Below are 22,618 nucleotides of genomic sequence, written 5' to 3' on the forward strand. Positions count from 1 at the left end.
GCCTGGGGGAAGCAGAGAGCCGTCTCCGTTAGCCTGGCCACGCCCACAAACGCAGCCTCCGCGAGGTCCGGAAACGCCAAAGCGAGTCGTGTGAGCCTCGCGGTGTCCCGTATCCAAGGGTAAACAAGCGGTCGAGGCCCCTTCCAGCCGGCACCGACCCACGCTGAAGGGTCAGTCATGGCAGGCGATCCACTTTCGTCCTCCGCGGTCTCCCGAGGCCGATTCGTCGTGGTGGGAGGCGGGATCGCCGGAGTGACATGCGCCGAGCACGTAAGTATGGTCGCCCTCGTTCTTGCAGGTTGCGCGTGCGCAGCATTGGGACCCCTTCCCCATCAGAGTTAAAACAACTCCTAGACTGACAATTCCGTTGACTGCAGACGGGTCATACTGGTTGCTTTTTACACTGTTATAGTTCCTCGTCTGCGGTGCAGCCGTGACGGGCAGCTGCCCACAGGGAAGAACAGAGGGTGGACAGAGAGAATTTCTCTCTCTCTCTCTCGCAACACTAGAACTAGGGGTCATACATAGGAAGCTGCCATATACCGAGTCAGATCATTGGTCTATCTAGCTCAGTATTGTCTTCACAGACTGGCAGCGGCATCTCCAAGGTTGCAGGATGGAATCTCTTTCAGCCCTATCTTGGAGAAGCCAAGATACTTGGAAACCTGTGCTTTCCAGAGCAGCTCCATCCCCTCAGGGGAATATCTTCCAGTGCTCACACTTCTAGTCTCCCATTCATATGCAACCAGGACAGACCCTGCTTAGCTAAGGGAACAAGTCGTGCTTGCTACCACAAGACCCATGAAACTGAAGGTTGGGAAATTTAGGACCGACAAGGGAAAATACTTTTTCACACAGTGCACAATTAATCTATGGAATACCTTGCCATGGGATGTGGTGATGGCCACCAGCTTGGATGGCTTTAAAAGGGGCTTAGACAAATTCATGGAGGACAGGTCTATCAGTGGCTACTAGCCAGGTGGCTATAGGCCACCTCCAACCTCAGAGGCAAGATGCCTCTAAATACCAGTTGCAGAGGAGCAAGAGCAGGAGAGAGGGCATGCCTTCATCTCTTGCCTATGGCTTCCAGCAGCAGCTAGTGGGCCACTGTGTGAAACAGGATCCTAGACTGGATGGGCCTTGGGCCTGATCCAGCAGGGCTGTCCTGAACTATGTTCTTATGTAACATAGTTGGGATTAACAAGGTAACAGCAAAGAAAATGAGTTCCTGCTCTTGCTAACTAAGATCTTATTTTGTCTGGGAATTATGGCTTACATACTCTTCCCCCCACCTCCCTGCATCCCTTGATGGAGGAAGGGGAGAGGCAAAAAGAGTGATTTACAACAGCCCTGCAATGTAGTCCTGTGTTCTCACCTGCTGTGTGTGTGTCACAGCTAGTCTGTATTGTGATCTCCCCTGGCATTGGGGGCTGGGAGATCATGGCTTACAATGAGAATGCCAGCAACTCTAGGGAACAGTGTATTGTAATAGGCTATCACATGCTTTGATCCGTGTTGGTGAAATGTCGATCTGGAGGAGTGTTGTGTTTCACTGAATTGCTCTGGATCTTTTAAATTTTTAATGGCTGTTTAGATTTTTAACTTGCTGTGAATTTTAAATGTGTCACATTTTAAAATTCCTGTTTTAATAGCTGCGCGCAGGGCATGCTGGCGAGACCCCCAGAGCCTGGAGGCGGCTTTTCGCCTCCCCTCTGGGGGTCTCCTCGGGAGTAGCCATGGCACAGAGCCACACCGCAGCTACTCATGATCTTTAAAACCAGGTTTGCGGAGCGCTTGCTCCGCAAACCCGGCTTTAGGGCAGGGGTAGTTAGGCAGGTTACCTGCCTAGGAACTACCGGGCTCACAGCCGAGTCCAGTGGTTCACACGATGGGGCGAAATCAGGCTAGACTCCCCTAGCCCGATTTCGCTCCATCGTGTGAATAGCCTCCTTCTCTGTTTGCTTGTTTAGCCCATGAATGTGCACCTCCTAGCAAACCCCTCCCAACTGCCATGAAGAATAGGCTGATCCCTCCCTATATGTTTGCTTGAGTGTGCATACGTGATGCCAGCTCAGCAAGAATTGTGTAAGCTGTGGATGGCGTGCTTTTAAGGTTTCATTAAGCAGCAAATGCAGACTGCAATAAGGAGGCAGGAGGACATCTATTGAATTCAGTGGGGCAAATCAGGCAGGCCTCATGGCTTCCCAGATTTTGTCTCTTTTGTATCTGTTCTTCTTCTTTTTTTTTAATGTAAGCTCTTTGAGGCCTTTAGAAGGCAGCAAGCGTACTGATGACCCAGTATAAAATAATGCATAATCAAAATAATACTGCACTGGAAAATATTTTCAAATTGCCCTCATTTCTTCTTTTGCAAGCTGGCTACAGAGTTTCCATCCGATGATATTTTATTGGTCACAGCATCTCCTGTTATAAAAGCAGTGATGAATTACAGACAGGTAAGATGGACTTAATTCAGATTCTTGGGGACTTAGGATGTGATCCACAACTCATCCCTGCTAACTGGGCAAAGCAGCACCTTTTCAAGGGGTGGTTCTCTAGTATTTAGCAGGGAGAGAGCAACTGACCCTATCCAGCCCCAGCACAGTGTCCTTTCAGTGGTTGTTGCTTGGGTCTACCTTGTGTTTATTTTTAGATGGTGAGCCCTGTTGGGACAAGGAACGATTTTCTTCTAATTTTGCTGTGTAAAATTCCTTTGTGAAACTTTTCCTTGAGAAGTGGCTTGTTTGTTTATTTATGTATTACATTTATATCCTGCTCTTCCTCCAAGGAGCCCAGAGCAGTATACTACATAGTTAAGTTTCTTTTTCACAACAACCCTGTGAAGTAGGCTAGGCTGAGAGAGAAGTGACTGGCCCAGAGTCACCCAGCTAGTATCATGGCTGAATGGGGATTTGAACTTGGGTCTCCCCGGTCCATAATGACTCTTCTGCACCAACTGAACCCCTTTCCGGTGCCCGTGATGGCACCCCAAACTTAGGCCCATTAGGGATAGCATATGGCCAGTGGCCCCGCAACAGTGGCCCAGATTCGAGGCTTGCCCTGTGGTTAAACCAGGGCTGAATCCGGAGTGAGTCAAACCCTTCATTTGGCTCTTCCGTGCATCACAGATTTTTCCAAACAGCTGCAGTTGTGAGCAAGGGCACATCTCAAGCAATGTATCCAGTGCCAAATTCATGGGTCTGCGTTTTGGAGTTTTGCTGTGCCTGAACCTGGTGGGTGGGAAGCCATGAATGGTAGACCAAGAAGTGCTGGACTAGGGTTGTGGAGACCCAGGTTCATATCCCCGTCCAGCCATGAAATTCACTGGGAGACTCTGAGGCAGTCGCTTCTCTCTCAGCCGAATCTGCTTCACAGGGTTGTTGTGAGGATCAATATAACCATGCAAAGCACTCTGGGCTTCTTGGAGGGAGAGTGGGATAGCAATGTAATTAATAATAATAAGCAGTTATTAATCCCAGATACGTGGGAGCGGATATATCATTGAACAAACATGTGCTTTGCAACACGTGGGGCCAGTGTGAAGGGTGGGGCCACTGCTCTCATCCACTGCTGGCCTCCGTGCCCCCCACTAGCCTCTGTGGCCCACTGCTGCTGTCTCTAGCTTGCCGCCCATTGCTGGCCGCAATGCGGTATAATGACATCCGTGCCCCAGTGCCTGTTATCGCTGGGATGGGCTTTCGCTAGGGCTGTGATGTCTTTATCGTGGCTGGCAAAGGGAGGCAAGCTGGCTCTGACAACAGCAGTGAGTGGGGGCCGTGGTGGGTGGGCAGGTGATTAGCAGTGGTAGCCGGGATGTACCAAAAGGTCTGGCTGCAGGCCGCCTCCAGCATCTCTATGCCACTGCCTTTCATTACGTATGGGGCCTTTTTTGAACGTTGTGAGGTCTGAAAACCAGACATTCACGAGCGTTGAGAGCTGGTGCGAGTCTTGAATTCAGATCTACAAAACCTACTTCACCGGATTGTTGTCACGAGAAACTTAAGTATGTCGTACACCGCTCTGGGCTCCTTGGAGGAAGAGCAGGATATAAATGTACATACATACATACAATCCAGTGAGTAGTCTGGGAGCATCTGATGCTGTGACACTTTTACAGGCAGCAATGAGGGCACCTTTTTAGGTGCCAGCCTGCTCTGTGATGTGGTAAATACAATAGGAATAGGAATTTGAAATCCAAGCCTGGAAAAGAATCTAGTAATGGATTGTGTAGCCATATGATGAGTATTCTCAGCAATCTCTTGCCTTAAAAAAAAAAAGATATTTATAGAAGATTTGTACAACAACAAATATTTATACACCGCTTTTCAACAAAAGCCGCCAAAGCAGTTTACACAGAGAAATAATAAATAAATAAGATGGATCCCTGTCCCTGAAGGGTTCACAATCTAAAAAGAAACATAAGATAGACACCAGCAACAGCCACTGGAGGTACTGTGCTGGGGATAGATAGGGCCAGTTACTCTCCCCCTGCTAAATAAAGAGAATCCTCATGTTAAAAAGGTGCACAGTTTTTACTATGTTTTATGTATTGTAATTTGTACACTGCCTAGAAATTTACTTATCAGGCAGTATAAAAATATGGAAGCAGGGGGAAAGACTATAGTCTCTATGAAGGTTATTGGGTAGATTTTGAGTTGAAACTTTGTTTTAAAACTTCTGTTACTTTGGCAGGTTTCAAGAACTTTAGAAGAATTTGATGTTGAGGAACAAGCAAGCAGTGTATTAGAAAAACGTTACCCTAACATTAAGGTGATACAGTCTGGCGTGAAGCAGTTGAAAAGCGATGGTCATGTAAGAGAATCTTTCATCCTTTTGTTTCTAGGTGGATTGTGAAATGGCTTTCCCCTTTCCAGAGAGAACGTGTGAGGAGATCTCTCTTCATACAAAAAACAGGGTCTCAAGTTGTAAACTATTGACCTTGAAAGTTTTTTGGATTAACTGCATACATTAGTAGTGCAACCCTAAGCTATTTTAAATCAGTGTCACCATAATTGGACTGCTCTGTATCCTGTAGTAGAATCTCAGAAGTTATAGGAATATAGGAAGCTGCTTAACACCAAGTCAGACCATTGGTCCGTCTAACTCGGTACCATTTATGCTGACTGGCAGCAGCTTCTCGAAGGTTACAGGCAGGAATCTCTCTCAGCCCTACCTTGGAGATGTCAGGGAGGGAACTTGGAACCTTCTGCTTACAAACATGCAGATGCTCTTCCCAGAGCAGCCCCATCCCCTAAGGGGAATTTCTTACAGTGCTCACATGTAGTCTCCCATTCAAATGCAAACCAGGGCAGACCCTCCTTAGCAAAGGAGACAATTCATGCTTGCTACCACAAGACCAGCTCTCCTCACTAATTCAAGTATCGGACAAAAACACTGTGCCAGTATAATACTGGGTGCTGCTCTTTAATGATTAGCCCAGATCTTTGGAGGATGTGAGTATAGAGTGTTGGGGACATGATGAACAAGTAAAACATGATGAACAACTACTGCCTGAGACTATAAAGATCAGAAAAAGGTGGAGAGGAGAGCTGGTCTTGTGGTAGCAAGCATGACCTGTCCCCACAGCTAAGCAGGGTCTGCCCTGGTTGCATATGAATGGGAGACTAGAAGTGTGAGCACTGTAAGATATTCCCCTCAGGGGATGGAGCCACTCTGGGAAGTGCTGAAGCCCTGGCATCTCCAAGATATGGCTGTGAGGGATTCCCGCCTGCAACCTTGGAGAAGCTGCTGCCAGTCTGTGAAGACAATACTGAGCTAGATAGATCAATGGTCTGACTCGGTATATGGCAGTTTCCTATGTTCCTAGATACTAGCTGACCGGGCACAGAGCATCTGCGCCCCTAGTTCTCCCTGACTCTCCCCCCGCCATTGAGCCCCATTTCATTCCCCCCCCCAAGTTCATTCCCACCCACCCCCAGTTCTTTCCCACCCTCTCTATTTGTTTGCCCTCAGCAGCCAGGCTTCTCTTCCCCGCCCACCGCTGCTTCTCCACCAGTCCCTTCCCCCATCCCGCCTGCCAGCCTCCTCCAATCAGCATGCCACCACCTTCTCCCGCTGGCGCAGCTTTGGCCGCCAACCAGCCGCCTCCTCACGTCTCCTCTGTGTCCGACACAGTGAGGTCTAGCCTCGCTGCTTCCCCCCGCCCACCCAAACTCCTGGCTGCCGGCGTGTCCGGAACTCTCGCGAGCGTTCTGCCACGCATGTGATCTCCGTCACGGCACGTCTACGAGAATTAAATATAAAGTTGATTACCTGAGATCTACGGGGGGCTTCCACATGTGCTTGGCCTTTGGAGACCTCTCTTACTCCCATAGCGCGTGCACACAAACAGACACACACATGTATGCACACACACACTATTTAGGGCCTCCTAAAAGGCCATCCCAGAAAGCTGAGACCCTCCAGAGCAGCCTCTGATACAGTGTGAGATGCTGCAGTCGGCAGAAGATCCTGGAGAACCATGCAGCAGCACTTAGAAGATCCTGGAGAACCATGCAGCAGCACTTAGAACACACACTGGACTGATTAGATTTTTGGGTGGGCTTGAGGAGAACCCGTTAGATCTTGTGCCGCCTTCTTTGGTTGAAAGGTGTGTTTGAACTAGAACAGGCCTGCTCAACTTTGGCCCTTCAGCTGTTTTTGGACTACGACTCCCATAATCCCCAGCCACAGTGGCCTATATTCAAGGATTATGGGAGCTGTAGACAAGCATCTGCAATAGGGCCGAAGTTGAGTAACCCTGAACTAGTAATTTTATGGTAACTTACAGCAGCAAAAATCCATGGTAATGCAATGGCACAGTCCTGTAGTGCCACCAAGAGGAAAGGCTATAATTCATGTGTTTATCTTGGTTGTTTCCCAAGAACTGATGGCCTGACATTTCTGCATTTGCTCATATTCAACTGCATAGTTGAATTGCTCGTTGAACTCATATTCAGCTGCCCTTGAGTGGGAAGCCAGAAAACCTGGGGGCTGAAACTACTGAAAAAGTCGTTTCAGAAAATTAATTCTAGATAGGTTGTCGGTGAGCTAGTGAAAGGAAAATGATACAAAGTGGAGTGCTCAACCTCAGGTCCCCATATGTGGTTGGACTACAACTCCCATCATCCCCAGCCACAATGGCCATCCCCACATATGGGGACCTAAGGTTGAGAACCCTTGATAGAAAGTTTTATAGATGGAAAGGGATAGCTATAATTTGACAAGCTTTTGTTTATCATGTTTGTACTTTAACTGTGATATTGCTAATTCACTTTTGTTGAATGATTTTGTGGTTTACTTTGATCTTTGATCCACTGTGAACTAACTGAGCGTGTCATATCTTCTGGCTTAAGTTGGGCTGCCAGACCAACAGCTTGTTTCAGGGTATACTTTTCATAGATATTTTTTTAAAAAATGTTCCATTTTATATCTCGTTACAGAAAATCATAACAGAAGCCGGCAAGGAGTACGCCTATGAAAAACTCTGCCTGTGTGCTGGAGCAAAGCCAAAATTAATTACTGAAGGAAACCCGTTTGTATTGGGAATCCGGGACACAGATAGCGTTGCGGTAATGCTGTATATATGCTTTCAGTGTTTTGCCAATATTTTGTATCGCAAATGGGAACTCATAATCACAATGGCTGTGAGATACGGAGCACATTCTTTTTGACATTGCTGTGTACAGTTCTGGTCGCTATAAGATCACTCACCAAGAAGAAAGGTTTGTTTCCCCCCAGCCTTCTAAGAGTCCAAAGCGACCATATCCGGTGTACCTCCATAAGGAGGGAATCCACAACCGTATTTAATGTGACTGAAATATTGGAAGCAAATGGACAAAAACTTGGAGAGAGAAATGGCTGGAAAGGAAGGGAAGGGCTGCATATTTGCAGTCCAAACAGAGAAATTGTAAATTGTCACCGAGGTGCAGTGTTGTGTAAACGAGATAAGGAGTTCCAGGTTTTCTTCCCACAATTTTTTGATGCTTTAACTGGAGACGAATGGTTTCACTTCTGGTTTTGTGTTTTTTTTCCCTTTTTTTCCCTTTTAATGGTGAATAGAGAAAACTCAGTTGTAGTACCCTGTTTATGACTCTCTCTGTGTGTTAAATGCAGGAATTCCAGAAACATCTGGCAGAAGCAAAAAGGATAACCATCGTGGGGAATGGTGGCATTGCACTGGAACTGGTGTAAGTAAAACTTTTTTCACTGCAGGAAGTATAAGTAAAGCATTTTAATGGTGGCATTGCACTGGAATTGGTGCAAGTAAAGCATTTTTCATTGCAGTACATAAAGCTTTTTTTTTTTTTTTTTTAAGCCGAGGTTCCCAACCTTGGATCTCCAGATATGGCTGGACTACAAGTCCAATCATCCCTGGCCAACATTGTGATTGAAAGCTGTAGTCCAGCAACATCTGGGGACCCAAAGTTGGGAACACCTGTTCTATGAGAACTGGAAAGAAGAACTTGGTGATCTTGGTGATAAACCTAATTTATATTGGTATGCCATGTACAGCATCTGCTAGTCCTTCATAAACAATACATTGATTATTATTTGTTCTTGTCATGGCCAGAGTTGCAAGGTTGGTTTTGCTTCTGCTTCCACTTTTTAGAATAATGGCGATAGCTTTGAAACTGTATCATATTCTTGTCTTACTGTGCTGGAAGCTGCAGAGTGAAATTGCCGACCTCTGTGAGAGAGGCAGTGGCATGTAGCAACAAAGTTAGACATAGTCAGCCTGGGATCAAACTGCCACTCACTTTTTACCGTGGTGATTATCTTTATTTAGCAGGGGGAGAGTAACTGGCCCTATCCAGCCCCAGCACAGTACTTCCAGTGACTGTTGCTGGTGTGTGTCTTATGTTTCTTTTTAGAATGTGAGCCCTTTGGGGACAGGGAGCCATCTTATTTGTTATTTCTCTTTGTAAACCGCCCTGAGCCATTTTTGGAAGGGGGGTATAGAAATCGAATTAATAATACCTTGGCGTGGTTGTGGGGCTTGTGTGCTCTGAGGAAGGTGAGAGCTATGCCAGAGGTCCAACCATACTGGACAGGTCTCACCAGAGCAGCCAGACAAAGAGTGCCTCTCCCATCAACAATATGGTGAGACGTAACTTTAATAAATCTATACCGGATTGGTCGTCGCCCAGGTCAACAAGGACCGCGCCAGGTGCTATAGTCCCTGGACATCTGGTGGCAAGTGGGCCACTTAGTTGAGCTACCAGCTAAAGCTTTCAGGTCTAAACTTAGTAATAAAGGCAAGTTCTCTTCCTCTCTCTCTCCCTCTCTAACCTATGATTTTGATACCTTTTCCAGGTATGAAATCGAAGGTTGCGAAGTGATTTGGGCCATCAAAGACAAAGCCATTGGGAATACTTTCTTTGACGCGGGAGCAGCTGAATTCCTGATCCCAAAGCTAAGCACTGAGAAACCAGAACTTCCAATTGCCTGCAAAAGGACTAAATATACAATAGCGGGTAGAGTATCCAGTAAAGAGCTCTGTGTTCTAGTTGGTTCTTATGTATACGTCGGTTCCCAAAATAATAGGCAAACCACTGCATCAGCCAGTCCCACGTATTTGAATATAAAACTCTGAGAACTGATGTGGCTAAGTGTGCAAACTGGAAGTAGCTGCTGCAGGAATTTAGGCTAGGCAGCAGGAAGAAATGAAGTAAGTACAGGAGAACTTTGTTATTTGTGGAACCACTTTTCGCGGTTCCCTGTATCCGCAGGACATCTTATTGACACTCGTTTCCAATATCCATGGATACTCATGGATTAAAACCCATGTATCTGTGGTTCCTAGAAGGCCAGAAGTGACCACGGAGGTCACTTCTGGCCACCATTTTGTCTCTAGGAAGCCAGGAAGAGATAGGAGGAGCCATTTTGGAAAGGCGGTATACAAATCAAATAAATAAATAATAAATTTTTGTGGCTCATTTCTGGGGGGAAAGGACATTCCCTCCATGACTTTTCAGTTTTGGGGGGCATTCCATCCTTTGGGGTGCATTCATGAGCACACAGGGGACCCGTGAAGTATGCCAGAGTAAGTTCTGGCCCGTTTGGGGACTTTTGGGGGGCTTTAAAAATGTTTTTCATCCACCCTGAACCTAAACCCCCTTCCCCCATAGACCTAATGCCTTGTTACTCATGGTTCCATTACTCGCTATAGTAGGCAAGGTACAGAACCTCCGCAAGTAATGAATTTCTCCTGTAAGTCATAGATCTTGACCACCTGTGTGAGGTGGATCATTCTGGTCCTGAGTCATGTCTGGAAAATAGACTGGGAAATTATGCAGATGCTGACTGTCTCTGCTCTATTTAAAGGATGTGTTTTGATCTTTACCTTGACTTTTTCTTTCAGAAAGTGAGAAGGAAGAGAGAGCTGTAGCAAGCCTAGGGAAGATAGGCAGTGCTTTAGGCCCCGATTGGCATGAAGGCTTGCATCTTAAAGGATCAAAAGAGGTATGAGAGTTTGTCCTCTTGCAAGGGTTCTCCAGCTTGGGTCCCCAGATGTTGTTGGACTACAACTGCCATCGTCTCTAGCCACAATGGTCTTTGGCATCTAATTAGTGGGGATGGAGTGCCAGCACTGCAGCAGAACATCTGCTAAGATAAAGCAGTAATGTCAAGAATATCTCTTGTCTATTTCTTGCAATACTTCCAGGACCACCTGTGGCTTTCAGAGTATGTTCCTAGGAGCTCAAGAGTTCCATGGAAACTTATGAGAGGTTCTTCAGTGATAAATTTATTGGGAGACAAGCTCCTCTAAAACACCACTTGACTGCTGTTGCCCGTCTTTCCGACAGGCAGACTGTCTGTGGCACCCTTGTACACCAAAGTATGCAACAGAATCTGGACGCAAGCAAATGTTTGGAATCCCAGGGGAGGAGGACAGATTTGGAGTGGAGAAACAGCAGGCAGTGAAAGGGTTAAAACATTCTCACTCACTCACCCTCTCTCTCTACCCCACCTGCTTCTCCACTTTAAATTCTCTTCTCCTGAATCCAGGGAGTCACACTGAACTCACACATATAAACCAGTTCAAGAGAGTCTTTTTCAGTGAACTGGAACTGAATCCACACCTAAACTTTCTTGGGTGCTTTGAACCTGAGCCTGAACCAAACCCCACAACACACAAAGTGAAATATTCAAAAAAGTGAAAACTGATCTTGGAAATCAAGCACTCAGCTGCTGTGATGAATGTTTTATTTTCCTAGTTTTTCTTGAATCCTGTTGTATTTTCTTTGTAAAGGTAAAGTGTGCTGTCAAGTCAATTTCAACTCCTGGCGCCCACAGAGCCCTGTGGTGGTCTTTGGTAGAATACAGGAGGGGTTTACCATTGCCTCCTCCCGCACAGTACGAGATGACACCTTTCAGCATCTTCCTATATTGCTGCTGCCCAATTATCAGCGGGGATTCCTTGTAGAAATCCTTAAAATATTCAAAAATGAACCGTTTCAAAAATGCTTTTCTTAAGTTACATTGTAAGCAAAAACCTTTGACATTATTCTGCATGAAATGTATCTGAACCAGTTATCAAACTACTTCTTAGAGTCAGTGTCTGAACTGGAACTGAACAGGAGAGTTAGAAAGCATAGGAAGCTGCCTTCTACTGAATCGGACCATTGGTCCATCTACCTCGGTATTGTCTTCTCTGACTGGCAGAGGTTCTCCATGCTTTCAGACAGGGGGCTTTCTAAAGATGCACCAGGGTTCCGTTGCATGCACTGAATTTCTCATTTTCATTGGAGCTTAAACTACATAAGCCCTCTCTGCATGATCTATATGGCAGGATACGGGATTAGATTACCTTTAGTCTGATCCAGCAAGGCCATTCTTATGTTCTTAATGGATTCCACTCGTGTGGGAATCCAAGAGCCCACATGCATAGAGCAACTTACCTGTGTTGCTTTGTAAGGGATGCCTTTAACAACTGTATTGATCATCCTTATAAATGCAATTGTCATTTTCTTTTCAAGCTTCCCCATAAGGTTCATATTGAAAGCATGTGTGAAATAAAGAAGATATACCTCCAGGAAGATTTCCAGCATCTACAGAAAGTTTCCTTGGTTTTCCCCAAAGCTCAACAGGATGAGAGGAATGCAGAACCAGATCAAGGTAAATGATGTATGAAGAAGAGCAAGAGCAGAAAATCCAGGAACCCAGTTGTAGATGGGGCTGTAGTTCAGTGGCATCTCCAGGCAGGAGTGGGAAAGACTCCCCTCCTCCTTGGAGAGCTGTTGCCAGCCAGGCCTGCTCAACTTAGGCCCCCCAGCTGTTTTTGAACTACAACTCCCATAATCCCCAGCCACAGTGGCCAATAGCCAGGGATTATGGGAATTGTAGGCCAACATCTGCAGGAAGGCCGAAGTTGAGCAGCCCTGATTGTAGACAGTCCTGAGCTAGACGGACCAATGGTCTAACAGGCAGCTTCCTAAGTTCCCATTCATTCTCTTGTGTACGTGGTTTCAAAGTGTACAGCGGGTACCACTGTATGTATATGCTGCTTTTCAACAAAGTTTTCAAAGCAGCTTACATAGAAAAATAAATAAGCTGGTTCCTTGTCCCCAAAGGGCTCACAGTCTAAAAAGAAGCATAATGTAGACACCAACAACAGCCACTGAAGGGATGCGGTGCTGGGGTTGGTTATGGCCAGTTGCTCTCCCCTGCTAAATATAAGAGATTCACCACTTTAAAAGGTGCCTCTTTGCAGCAGTGAGCAGGGGTTCTGGTCCAGAGAGCCAAGATGTATAGGATCTAATAATCAAATATTTGGCATCCTAGTTCTGGAACTTTTTTTCAAGACGTGAGGCCACTTTTTGCAGATCCATTACTATCAGTGGTGAAGCGGCTATCTACCATAAGCAAGGCTTTTTCAGTGGTGGCCCTCTGAAGTACTCCCACCGGGTCTACTTCTTAGAAAACCCAAGAGAACACTCCGCTCGGCCTTACCTGAAATTGACTAATATATGCAATATGCTGTCAGTGTGACTTGCTAAATTTAACACTTAAATTTATGTTCAGTGCCCGTAGTTTATGTGCAGATCTGTACATACAAACAGTTATTCACACACTATGTCGATCTTACAGCAGTACGCTTCCTTTCTATACCATGCATTTCAAGCCTATACCCAGACTTACTTTTAAAATAAACACTTGCACAGTTTATTCACACAAAACATGTATGTGTGTACAGACACCCGAATATGTGTACATTTGAACAGGGCTCTAGTGACTTTCTATCTCTTGTCTGTTTTGTGGCTGATTTTAAGTACATGGTGAGCATTCTCATGTCGAGACCTCTTCTCTTTCAGATCTATGGCCTGTATATGTGGAACTAACCAATGGGAAGGTATATGGCTGTGACTTCATTGTCAGTGCCACCGGAGTCGTTCCAAATGTCCAGCCATTCCTTGATGGTAATAATGTAAGGATTTATGTTTAATTGACTTATATTTCCTTTTGTGAAGTTTCAGTGGGCTTAAGTATTCCACAAATAAATAAACCCAAACCCCTTTTAAATACCGCAAATGTGAAATTTCCTGGAAGTGTATGCAACTGGGTTAGAGAACCTCCCTGAGAGCTGAGGGCTGTGTCATATGACAGTTACAGTTTATGGTTGCTTTATTCAAATAGTACTATTGAAATGGAAATGGATCTGTCTTTTATTTTATAATTGAGTTTGCTATTTCTCCATTTACACCTATTCTCTTGTAGGGGTGTGCACAAAACTGGCTAGCGTGGTTGGTTCGAGTTCGAACCGGACCCGCACTGGACTGGGCCAGTTCAGTTTTGCCCCCATTGGAAACCTCTTGCCCCCCCCCCCCCCCATTCCCCGGTTTGGTTCAGTTTTGTGAGCCATTTTGAGTTTTTAAAATAAAATAAATAGTAGTTACCCCTCCAGGGGGCTTCTCGGGGGGAGGGGGTCCGCAGAGATTCCCTCAAGCCCATCCGACCTTTCATGCCAAAAATCACCTGGTTCAGGCATTCTTTGGTCCGTCTGGCCTTTCCCCCCTCACGGTGGCCATTTTGGAGACTGCCGTGCATATGCAATGGGCCTCTGCATGGCCCTTTTCTTTTGCTGCTCTGCAGACTCTACAATTAAGGCTGTTAGGGAGGTGCTATGACTTTCATAGCCTTTTAGGTCCTACAAATTTATGAACTGGAATGGTGCTAACAAAAACTGATGTTTTGCAATTGTGTGTTGCTTTTTAGTTTAAAGAGGGGGGGGAATTGTATTATTAAACAACAGCAAAGTGAGATCTGCTGCCTTCCCCTCCCCCCCACCCCATTATTTGTTCAGTTCACTCTAGGTGAAGATGGAGGCTTAAAAGTGGACAAATACATGCATACTTCATTGCCAGATATCTACGCAGCCGGGGACATCTGCACCACATCATGGGAGCCCAGTCCGTTCTGGCAGCAGGTACAGCAAATGGTGATAGTACTGTATTCCCTCCTAGGGTTTAAGGAGGTGATTCACAGCATACCCATCTGGTGTAGCCCCATCACAGTCTGCTTTCTATAACAGTTGATGATTAGCCAAGTCTTTGTCCTTGAATACATAGACCTAATTTGCACAACCGGCAATTTAAAGAATGCAGCAGAAGAGACTGTAAGGCCATTCACAAGACCCACTACCTGGCGGTGGGGAAGGTGAGTAAGAAGGCAAACTCCTTCCTGCACACGAACGGCACAGATCTGAAGGCTCTACCATTTGTGCGGCACATGAGTGAGGCCGCGATGAGCAGCAGAGCCGGGAGGCAGAGGAGGAAGTCCTCCGGCATCCCACAATGCACCACATCAGGAGCATGGGACATTGGAGGATTCCTCCACTGCTGGGCACTCTTGCCGCCTGACTTGGTGCATGCTTGGACTACAGGCAGACCGAATGTGCACATGATTGGGTCACCTCAGTAAATGCCCAAGTAAAAAAACAACAACTCTGGTTACCATTATGTCCGATTCCGGAGCTGAACACAAGGAGGCCTACCCAGGGAGGGCTGTGGAAGCCCACGTAGGGCTGCTTGGGTGAACAGCCTCTGTGTCTATGCCCTGTAGCATACACATTACTGCAGTGGAATTGCAGGCCAAATATCTACAATTGACCAGATGAAACATTCAGACTTTGCCACACAGGATTCCCAAATAAAGTCTCCTAGCATCACAGAATTTTTGAGTTGGAAGGGATCTTGGAGATCTTCTAGTCATGCTCCCTGCTCTCAGTGCAGGGAACTGCTACAGCATCCTGGACAGCTCTGTCCCCGATGGACAGTTCCATCCCCGATGGCTGTCCAGGCTCTGTTTAAAAGCCTCTAGTGAGGGAAAGCAAACGCCTGCCCAAGGCAGACTCTTCCACTGTCAAACAATCCTTGCAGTTTGGAACTGCTTCCTAATGCTTAACCGGAATCTGTTTCTTTGCACTTTGATTATTGGTTCTAGTTCTACCCTCAGGATTCAGGATGTGCATGGATCAGGATTTGCCTTCCCTTCCAAGCTCGAATGGCATGCAAATGCCCGGAATGTTCTGTTGGAACAACTGGTTGTTCCGACAGAATGAGCTTGGAACGTTTCAAGTGTTCTGAGCACTATTTTGGAGGCCTGTTTTCCCCTTGCTGACTGGTTTTGGCACTGGCTTCTGATTGGCTTGTGATTTCCTTGATTCTTGGTTGGCTAGTTATCATACAAATGAAGGTTTGGGGAAAAGGTCAAACAATTTTTAAAAATCGACGGCTTGCCCATTTCTTTTGTGAGTTGGGTGGTAGGTAGCACCCCTCATGCCCTACCACCCAGCCCACTTTGGTGTCCCTAGGAACTACTCATGGGGAATAGTGGGGTGAGTCAAGTTCCCCATTGTTCCCTAGGGCTGGATAACTTGAATCACTCAAATTGAGTCAAGCTGATTTGTTGAAACAGCTGGCAGCGGCTGCTGTTTCGATGAATCGATTTGAGTATTTTGCTATTCAATTTGAGATCAAATTGCAAAATCTGATTCATGCACATCTCTACTTTCCACATGTAGCTGTCCAGAACAGATTCTTGCCATAGAAATCTAATGTCTATAAGCTAGGGCTTTAGGCAGAATAAGATTTTCAGTGGATTTCTGAAACTGAACCAAGTTGGAGCCCTGGTGGGCGTCTTTAGAGAGGTTGGTGCGTGTATTTCTAAGCAGCATAAGACTTCATTTCAGAAACAGGCAGCCAGAGCAAGGCCTCTCTAGGCAGTCTTAAGTGCACTAGATCATGGGAGCTAGTCTGGTTTGGAAAGAGGTACAGCAAATGGTGATAGTACAGTTCTCCTTCCCAGGGTTTAAGGAGGTGATTCACAGCGCACCTAACAACTGGTGTAGTCCCAGATCAAAAGCATTTATCATCTTGTCAAAAGCTTTTTTTGCTTAACTGCTGTAGTTATCAGATCAAAGGTTTTTTGTTTTAATACCAGCATAAAATAATGCCTAGGACATTTTACCCTGGGCAGGGAAGAGAGCCAATCTTGTCCTAGCAAGTGTGACTTGTCCCCTTAAGCTAAGCAGGGTCTGCCCTGGTTGCATACAAAAGGGAGACTTGATGTGTGAGCACTGGAAGATTCTCCTCAGGGGGATGGAGCCACTCTGGGAAGAACATCTAGGCTCAAAGTTCCCTCCTTGGCAGCATCTCCAAGATAGGGCTGAGAGAGATCCCTGCCCAAAACTTTGGAGAAGCTGCTGCCTGTCAGTGTAGACATTACTGAGCAAGATGGGCCAATAGTCTCACTCAGTATAAGGCAGCTTCCTATGTTATTGAGGCTGGGTTTTCTGAATACCTGCTCCTGGTCTTTAAGCAATGAGCTGCCTTCTGTCTTGCTTTCCAGATGAGGCTTTGGACCCAGGCCAGGCAGATGGGCTGGTACGCTGCAAAATGTATGGCTGCTGATGCTCTAGGGGAACCTATTGACATGGACTTCAGCTTTGAACTCTTTGCTCACGTAACAAAATTTTTCAGTTACAAGGTAATGAATGCATTTGAGCAATTGCGGCTACAAAGGCGGGCTGCAGTTTTGGAACCGCTTGCTTGCAAGTGATGATGTCTGAATTCTGTAGGACGGCTGGCAAACGAAAGTGTCAGGTTCACAGTCCAACGCTGTGCATTGAAAAGCACCATGCTAAGGGAACTAGCTTCTATTTTTCTGACGTGTAGCATGTGATGGCTGACATCCTCGGTAACACTGTGCACGTGCGGTGAAAAACAGCGGCCCTGCTTCTGAAGCATGGATGTTCACGTGGATAGGGGTGTGATTTATGACGATTCCCCCTGGAAACACTCCATGAGACTCAGAAGTAGTTCCCTGAGGATCCCGAAACCCTCAGGGAGCTACTTCTGGGTCACAGAAGCACTTCCAGGGAGAGGGGGAATTGCAATCAATCATTTTATTTACAGCCGTAAGCCAAACAAAATTAAAACTTTAGACAGTTACCATAGATAAATAGACAGCATAAAATAACTAAAAGATACACAATCAGCCTCACAAAACCCCATGACGAGAGGTCAGTTTCATAGCCCCATATAAAAATTTAGCAACCAGTTTAGTAATACCCACATTAACATCAGCAAGCCATAAATTAAGATAAAATGAGTCCGGCCTGCCTAGGAACTGATCAAATAGCGGAGTCAATAATTCTTTCCTTGAGTCACGGAACAGAGGGCAGTACAAAAGCACATGAGTAACTGTTTCTAAACAGCCCTCTCCACAAAAACATAGTCCCGAAACAGGGGAATCCTTAGGGGAATTGGCAAAATCACCTGCACACACACACCTGCACAAGCTTATACTTTTAAAAGCAGAGCCACTAACTGTGCACACCTGGTCTTTTTCGCTGCACATGCACGTGAGGATGTCAGCCAGCATTTCAAAAGAAAAATACCAAAATTGAAGGATTAGTCTGAAGACTGCCTTCTGATTATGGTCCTATGAAACAGATTCTTTATCTGAAAGGACTGTCTTCACCTCTGCCCACTATCCATAATTGTGCCCCTAAGGAACAGTGCCTAATTAGCACTGGGAACAGCATGTTTAGTTCATGTGTGCATAAATCAAACATTGATTTTTGAAATGACACATCTTTTGAGAGATTATTTTCAAATTGCTTATACAAAGTATTCAGCTCCAAATTTTTCATGACCAAAACAATGGCAATTGTTTACTGAAAATAGGGTTTTAAATTACCATACTAACTTATTACATAAGTAATAAGTACCATACTAACTTATTACATAAGTAATAAGACTGAGATTTCCAGACTATTAATTGAATTTAGTGTGTCTGATCGCTGTCTCTCTTGAAACTTTGGAGTAACTGGATATGCACAGTATGTTGCAGATTGCAAATTCCAAGGTGCTTTGTAGCTGGAGTCTTAATTTTATCACATGAGGCAATATTGATAAGAATGTACATTATAATCTTGCCCTTAAGATGGACGCAAATCAGATCAATAGTGGGGTTTCTGAACTGAAACACAGGACTCTATTCTGCACTTTTTAAAATAGCACTTGCATATTTGAAAAACGGTTGCAGTCTTAACTGTTTATTTCCGTAGGTGGTGTTGCTGGGAAAATATAACGCTCAAGGGTTGGGTTTAGACCATGAACTGATGTTGAGATGCACCAAAGGACGGGAATATGTCAAAGTGGTGATGCAGAATGGACGAATGATGGGAGCCGTCCTGATTGGAGAAACCGATCTGGAAGAAACCTTTGAAAACTTGATTCTTAATCAGATGGATCTCTCACGTTATGGGGAACATCTCTTAGATCCAAATATTGACATAGAAGATTACTTTGACTGAACTTCTGAAAACAGTGCTAACTCTGACTTCTTAGATACTTTAATGGTGGTGGTTTTGGAAGGGTTCTCGCATGCCAAGTATAGAGAAATGAGTGTACAACTACAGTTGACCTGATCACACGCTGTATGGTACGAGTGCTTTCTGGCAGTACCACTATATACTATGGGCCAACATGCAAGAACAAGAAGACTGGACATTCAACAGAGTTGTGGTCATGTGTGTTATACAGCACAGAATTTAGTCAGAGTTTACTGTGCCTCAACTTCTCAATTTCAGTAGGGCTTGCCTGTGACATGATTCCTAAGTAAGCTTTTGTAAATTTAAATTATTTAAAATACTTTTGCACTACTTCTCATACTATTTGAAGCCACTTCTGTGTGAAGAGACAGCAATAAAAGATCTAATTATGGTAAAACACTGAGTAAAAACAGCAATTTAGAAGTAAGTAATATGAAGATTAGAAAGAAGGGATACGCCCGAACCGGTTCAGCACCACCACTAGCATAGCGCTCACTTTCCAAAAGGCTGTGTGTGGCTGCAGTGCTGGCATAGACATGGCTGCTGTGCATGCTGCTACTTCCCTGTAGCACAGGGGTTCTCAAACCTGGGGTCCCCAGTTGTTGGACTACCACTCCCATCATCCCCAGCCACAATGGCAGACATCCAGTGATGTCAAATTCAGAAGGGCAGGTGCTCCACGACAGCCCCCATAGCCACACTGACCCTAATGGCCACGTCCCCATGACCACACACCCCATATTACAAGAGCTAGGGATGTGCATGAAACAGATTTGGCATTCCACTGTGAGCTCAGAACAGAACACTAAATTCCCGTTAACGTTCTGTCAGAACAACTGGTTGAGCTGGTGGTTCCGACAGAACAACCATGTTATGACTTGAACGTGGCATCAGTTTGAACTCTAAAATGGCGCTCTTCTTTCTGGCCTCTGCACATGCACGGCAGCCATTTGTGCAGTGGTGCTGGCCACACAAATGGCTGCCATACATGTGCAGAGATCAGAAAGAAGAGTGCCATTTCAGAGTCCAAAATGGTGTTCGGAGTGTTCCGACTCAAAATGGGCCGTTCCAAGCTTTGAACAGGCCCTTCATTTGAAGGGTGTTCTGATCTGCGCTTGGAACATTCTGCACATCCCGAACAAGAGGTCAAGGATTTGTTTTCTTAATCCTACAGAGTCTGAACCTCATGTGGTTATTCACCCAGAAGTCTGGATTGCCAACCACAAAGGGTGGAGGATATGCCTTGTAATAGAAGACAGGGGGAAATGGTGGTAAAATCAACTTCAGTCCGATATTCAGCTATGCAACAAACTGTTGGGACAGCGAGAGCAGAATATTCCATTTAGAAAGCAAAGGACTAACCATTATGGAGTGGGGAAGGAGATTGCTTGCTTGGCCAAGCAATAGACGGGGGCGGGGGGGGAGGATCACAAAGGTTGGGGTGGCTGCAAAAAAAGGCAGGACAAGTGGCAGGACAGACAAAATTGCTCCCCTTTGTCGGCTGCTTTGCATCCCTGCCAAGACCCTGGAGGTGGGGAAACATGCCAGGGCTATGTCCCTGCAGCACTACATCACTGTTCAGCACCAGCTTTGGCTAACATCACATCTGCAGTGAATTCAGTATCCCACGCCTGTGTTGGTATGCATGTGGCACGGAAGCTCATAGTTAACACTGCAAGGGGTCGTGAGAGCAGGGAATTCAAGTAGGGGAGGAGGTGGAACTGGAGCTAGAATGAAAAGGTGTCCTCATTAAATCCGCAATGAAAATGTGTTCTTACGGAGTCCTTTTAAGAGTTTTTAAAGGACTGATCTGTGAGTCTCTAGTTAACAATCACCGCTGCCCCAAACTCACTAGATATCATTTGGCAAGCTGCCAGTTCTCAGCTCCTGATTTGCTAGATAGGGGCAGTACTAACCTGACTTACGGTGCTTTTGTAAGGGTGACTGAAACATTGTACATGGAACACTGAACACTCAGAAGTGCTATGTAAAAGGCATATATTCCATGCCCAACAGCAACGTGTAAGGTGAAGACCAGCCACACAGTGGAGACTGATCCAACCAACCAGCTGAGAAGCACAGAACAGGTTGCCATGCAGCTGCAGCAAGGTGACTCCGTGCTTTCGGGGAGAAACAAATACAGTCACTCCCCAAGTTACAAACAAAGCTCCATAACATATTACATTAAGGAAGTCCCCAACTTACAAACAGGCCATCACTCTTGGGAACTGTGTGTGTTGTGAGCTATGAACATGGAACTTACAAACCATACAACCCAGTTGTACGTTGGGAATCATAATCATAATCATGATTCCCAACGTACAACTGGGTTGTATGGTTTGTAACTTCCTTACAGCATTTTATCTTCACCTTACTGCAAGTTGCTGTTGGGCCTGAAAAATACACATTTTATGAAGGAATTACTTCTTCAGGCAACACATGGAGTGGGGTGACAGTGGTGGAAAAAAATTGCCTTAGATGGCTGCTTTTTTTTTTTTAAAGGAGTAAATATATTCATGGGGAATAGGCCTACAAGTAGCTGTTACCCTTTATAAGTAACTGGAACTGTTGGTTCATAAGCAGGATCCCTGAGTACCAGGTAAAGGTAGCCAGCAATGGCATCTGCGAAAATTAAACACTCATTAAGCAACACATTCCCATTTGTGTAAATGTTTTTTCCAAAAAGGGACTAGACAGCCTGTCAAAAGGGAAGGTACTGTCAATCGCAGGAGGAAGAGCCATGTGTTTGGTGCCATGCACGTGGTTGTGGTATCCATGCACTGGCTGTAGCTGCCCGAGTGGGGTAGTGCTACAAGCAGGGATGCTCAGCCTTAGGTCCCTAGATGTTGTTGGACTACATCTCCCATCTTCCCCAGCCACAACAGCCTTTGGCTAGGGGTGATGGGAGTTTGCCTTCAGTAGTGGTATTGTGCTGCAAGGATGTACAGGGACACAGTACTGGTGCTCTTCTCCCCGCCCCCTACCCCTGGATCTCAGTAGGGATACAAAGCAGCCAATAGAGAGGGGAGTGATCTCCCCTGCCCTAACGTGGCAAAGAGGCACCTTTTAATGTGGTGATTCTCTTTATTTAACAGGGGGAGAGTAACTGGCCCTATCCACCCCCAGCACAGGACCTCCAGTGACTGCTGCTGGTGTCTGTCTTATGTTTCTTTTTAGATTGTGAGCCCTTTGGGGACAGGGAGCCATCCTATTTATTTATTATTTCTCTGTGTGAAGCTCCCGGAGCCATTTTTGGAAGGGCGGTATAGAAATCAAATAAATAAATAAATCTTGTATTTCGCTGTTCATCCTGCCTTTTACACAGCTGCTCCCGCCTCAATGAATTTATACCCCCACCCCTGGGTCTATTGCTTCGCTGAGCAGCAGTGGAGTTCCTTCACTCCACCACTGGAATTTGCAGCAGACATGCAAAACCACGGATAACAAGGGCCACCTGTAGTCTGCCAAAAAAGAAAAAGCAAATTCTGATGTTAAAATTATTTGTTTTGGCAGAGGGAGTAAAAGAAATGATTGAGGCAGTTCATGACTGAGAATATTAACCCGGGCTATTGTAGACCACTGAGTTCCACAAACGTGACTGAAAACAGTAGTCCCAGCATCCAATCTGCCCCATGCTGATTTAGCAACAGCAATAGCACTTACATTTATATACCGCTCTATAGCTGGAAGCTCTCTAAGCGGTTTACAATGATTTAGCATATTGCCCCCCAACATTCTGGGTACTCATTTTACCGACCTCGGAAGGATGGAAGGCTG

General features: G+C 45.6%; 1 protein-coding gene across 2 annotated transcripts; it reads left to right on the top strand.

Annotated features, from left to right (window-relative positions):
* The first annotated feature begins 32 nt into the window (after positions 1–32).
* Positions 33–22,147, top strand: PYROXD1 (pyridine nucleotide-disulphide oxidoreductase domain 1). 2 transcript variants are annotated; one of them, XM_053254028.1, is made up of 12 exons: positions 33–270; positions 2,376–2,456; positions 4,693–4,812; positions 7,443–7,571; positions 8,116–8,189; positions 9,316–9,476; positions 10,364–10,464; positions 11,982–12,120; positions 13,317–13,429; positions 14,306–14,428; positions 16,852–16,989; positions 18,575–22,147. In XM_053254028.1, the coding sequence occupies exons 1-12, from the start codon at positions 178–180 to the stop codon at positions 18,821–18,823; spliced, it is 1,521 nt and encodes a 506-aa protein (XP_053110003.1). In that variant the 5' UTR covers positions 33–177; the 3' UTR covers positions 18,824–22,147. The 2 variants fall into 2 exon arrangements, with proteins under 2 accessions (XP_053110003.1, XP_053110004.1); XM_053254029.1 differs by having other exon boundaries at positions 4,693–4,770.
* Positions 22,148–22,618: the final 471 nt, after the last annotated feature.

Source organism: Hemicordylus capensis, chromosome 5 (assembly GCF_027244095.1).
Source record: "Hemicordylus capensis ecotype Gifberg chromosome 5, rHemCap1.1.pri, whole genome shotgun sequence".
Taxonomy (NCBI): Eukaryota; Metazoa; Chordata; class Lepidosauria; order Squamata; family Cordylidae; genus Hemicordylus; species Hemicordylus capensis.

Excerpts from the sequence above, each read along its gene's own strand:
- PYROXD1 (XM_053254028.1), top strand. The coding sequence starts at position 178 with ATGGCAGGCGATCCACTTTCGTCCTCCGCGGTCTCCCGAGGCCGATTC. Across the intron at positions 7,572-8,115 it reads GGGACACAGATAGCGTTGCG|GAATTCCAGAAACATCTGGC; the intron begins GTAATGCTGTAT and ends TGTTAAATGCAG. Across the intron at positions 14,429-16,851 it reads CCAGTCCGTTCTGGCAGCAG|ATGAGGCTTTGGACCCAGGC; the intron begins GTACAGCAAATG and ends CTTGCTTTCCAG.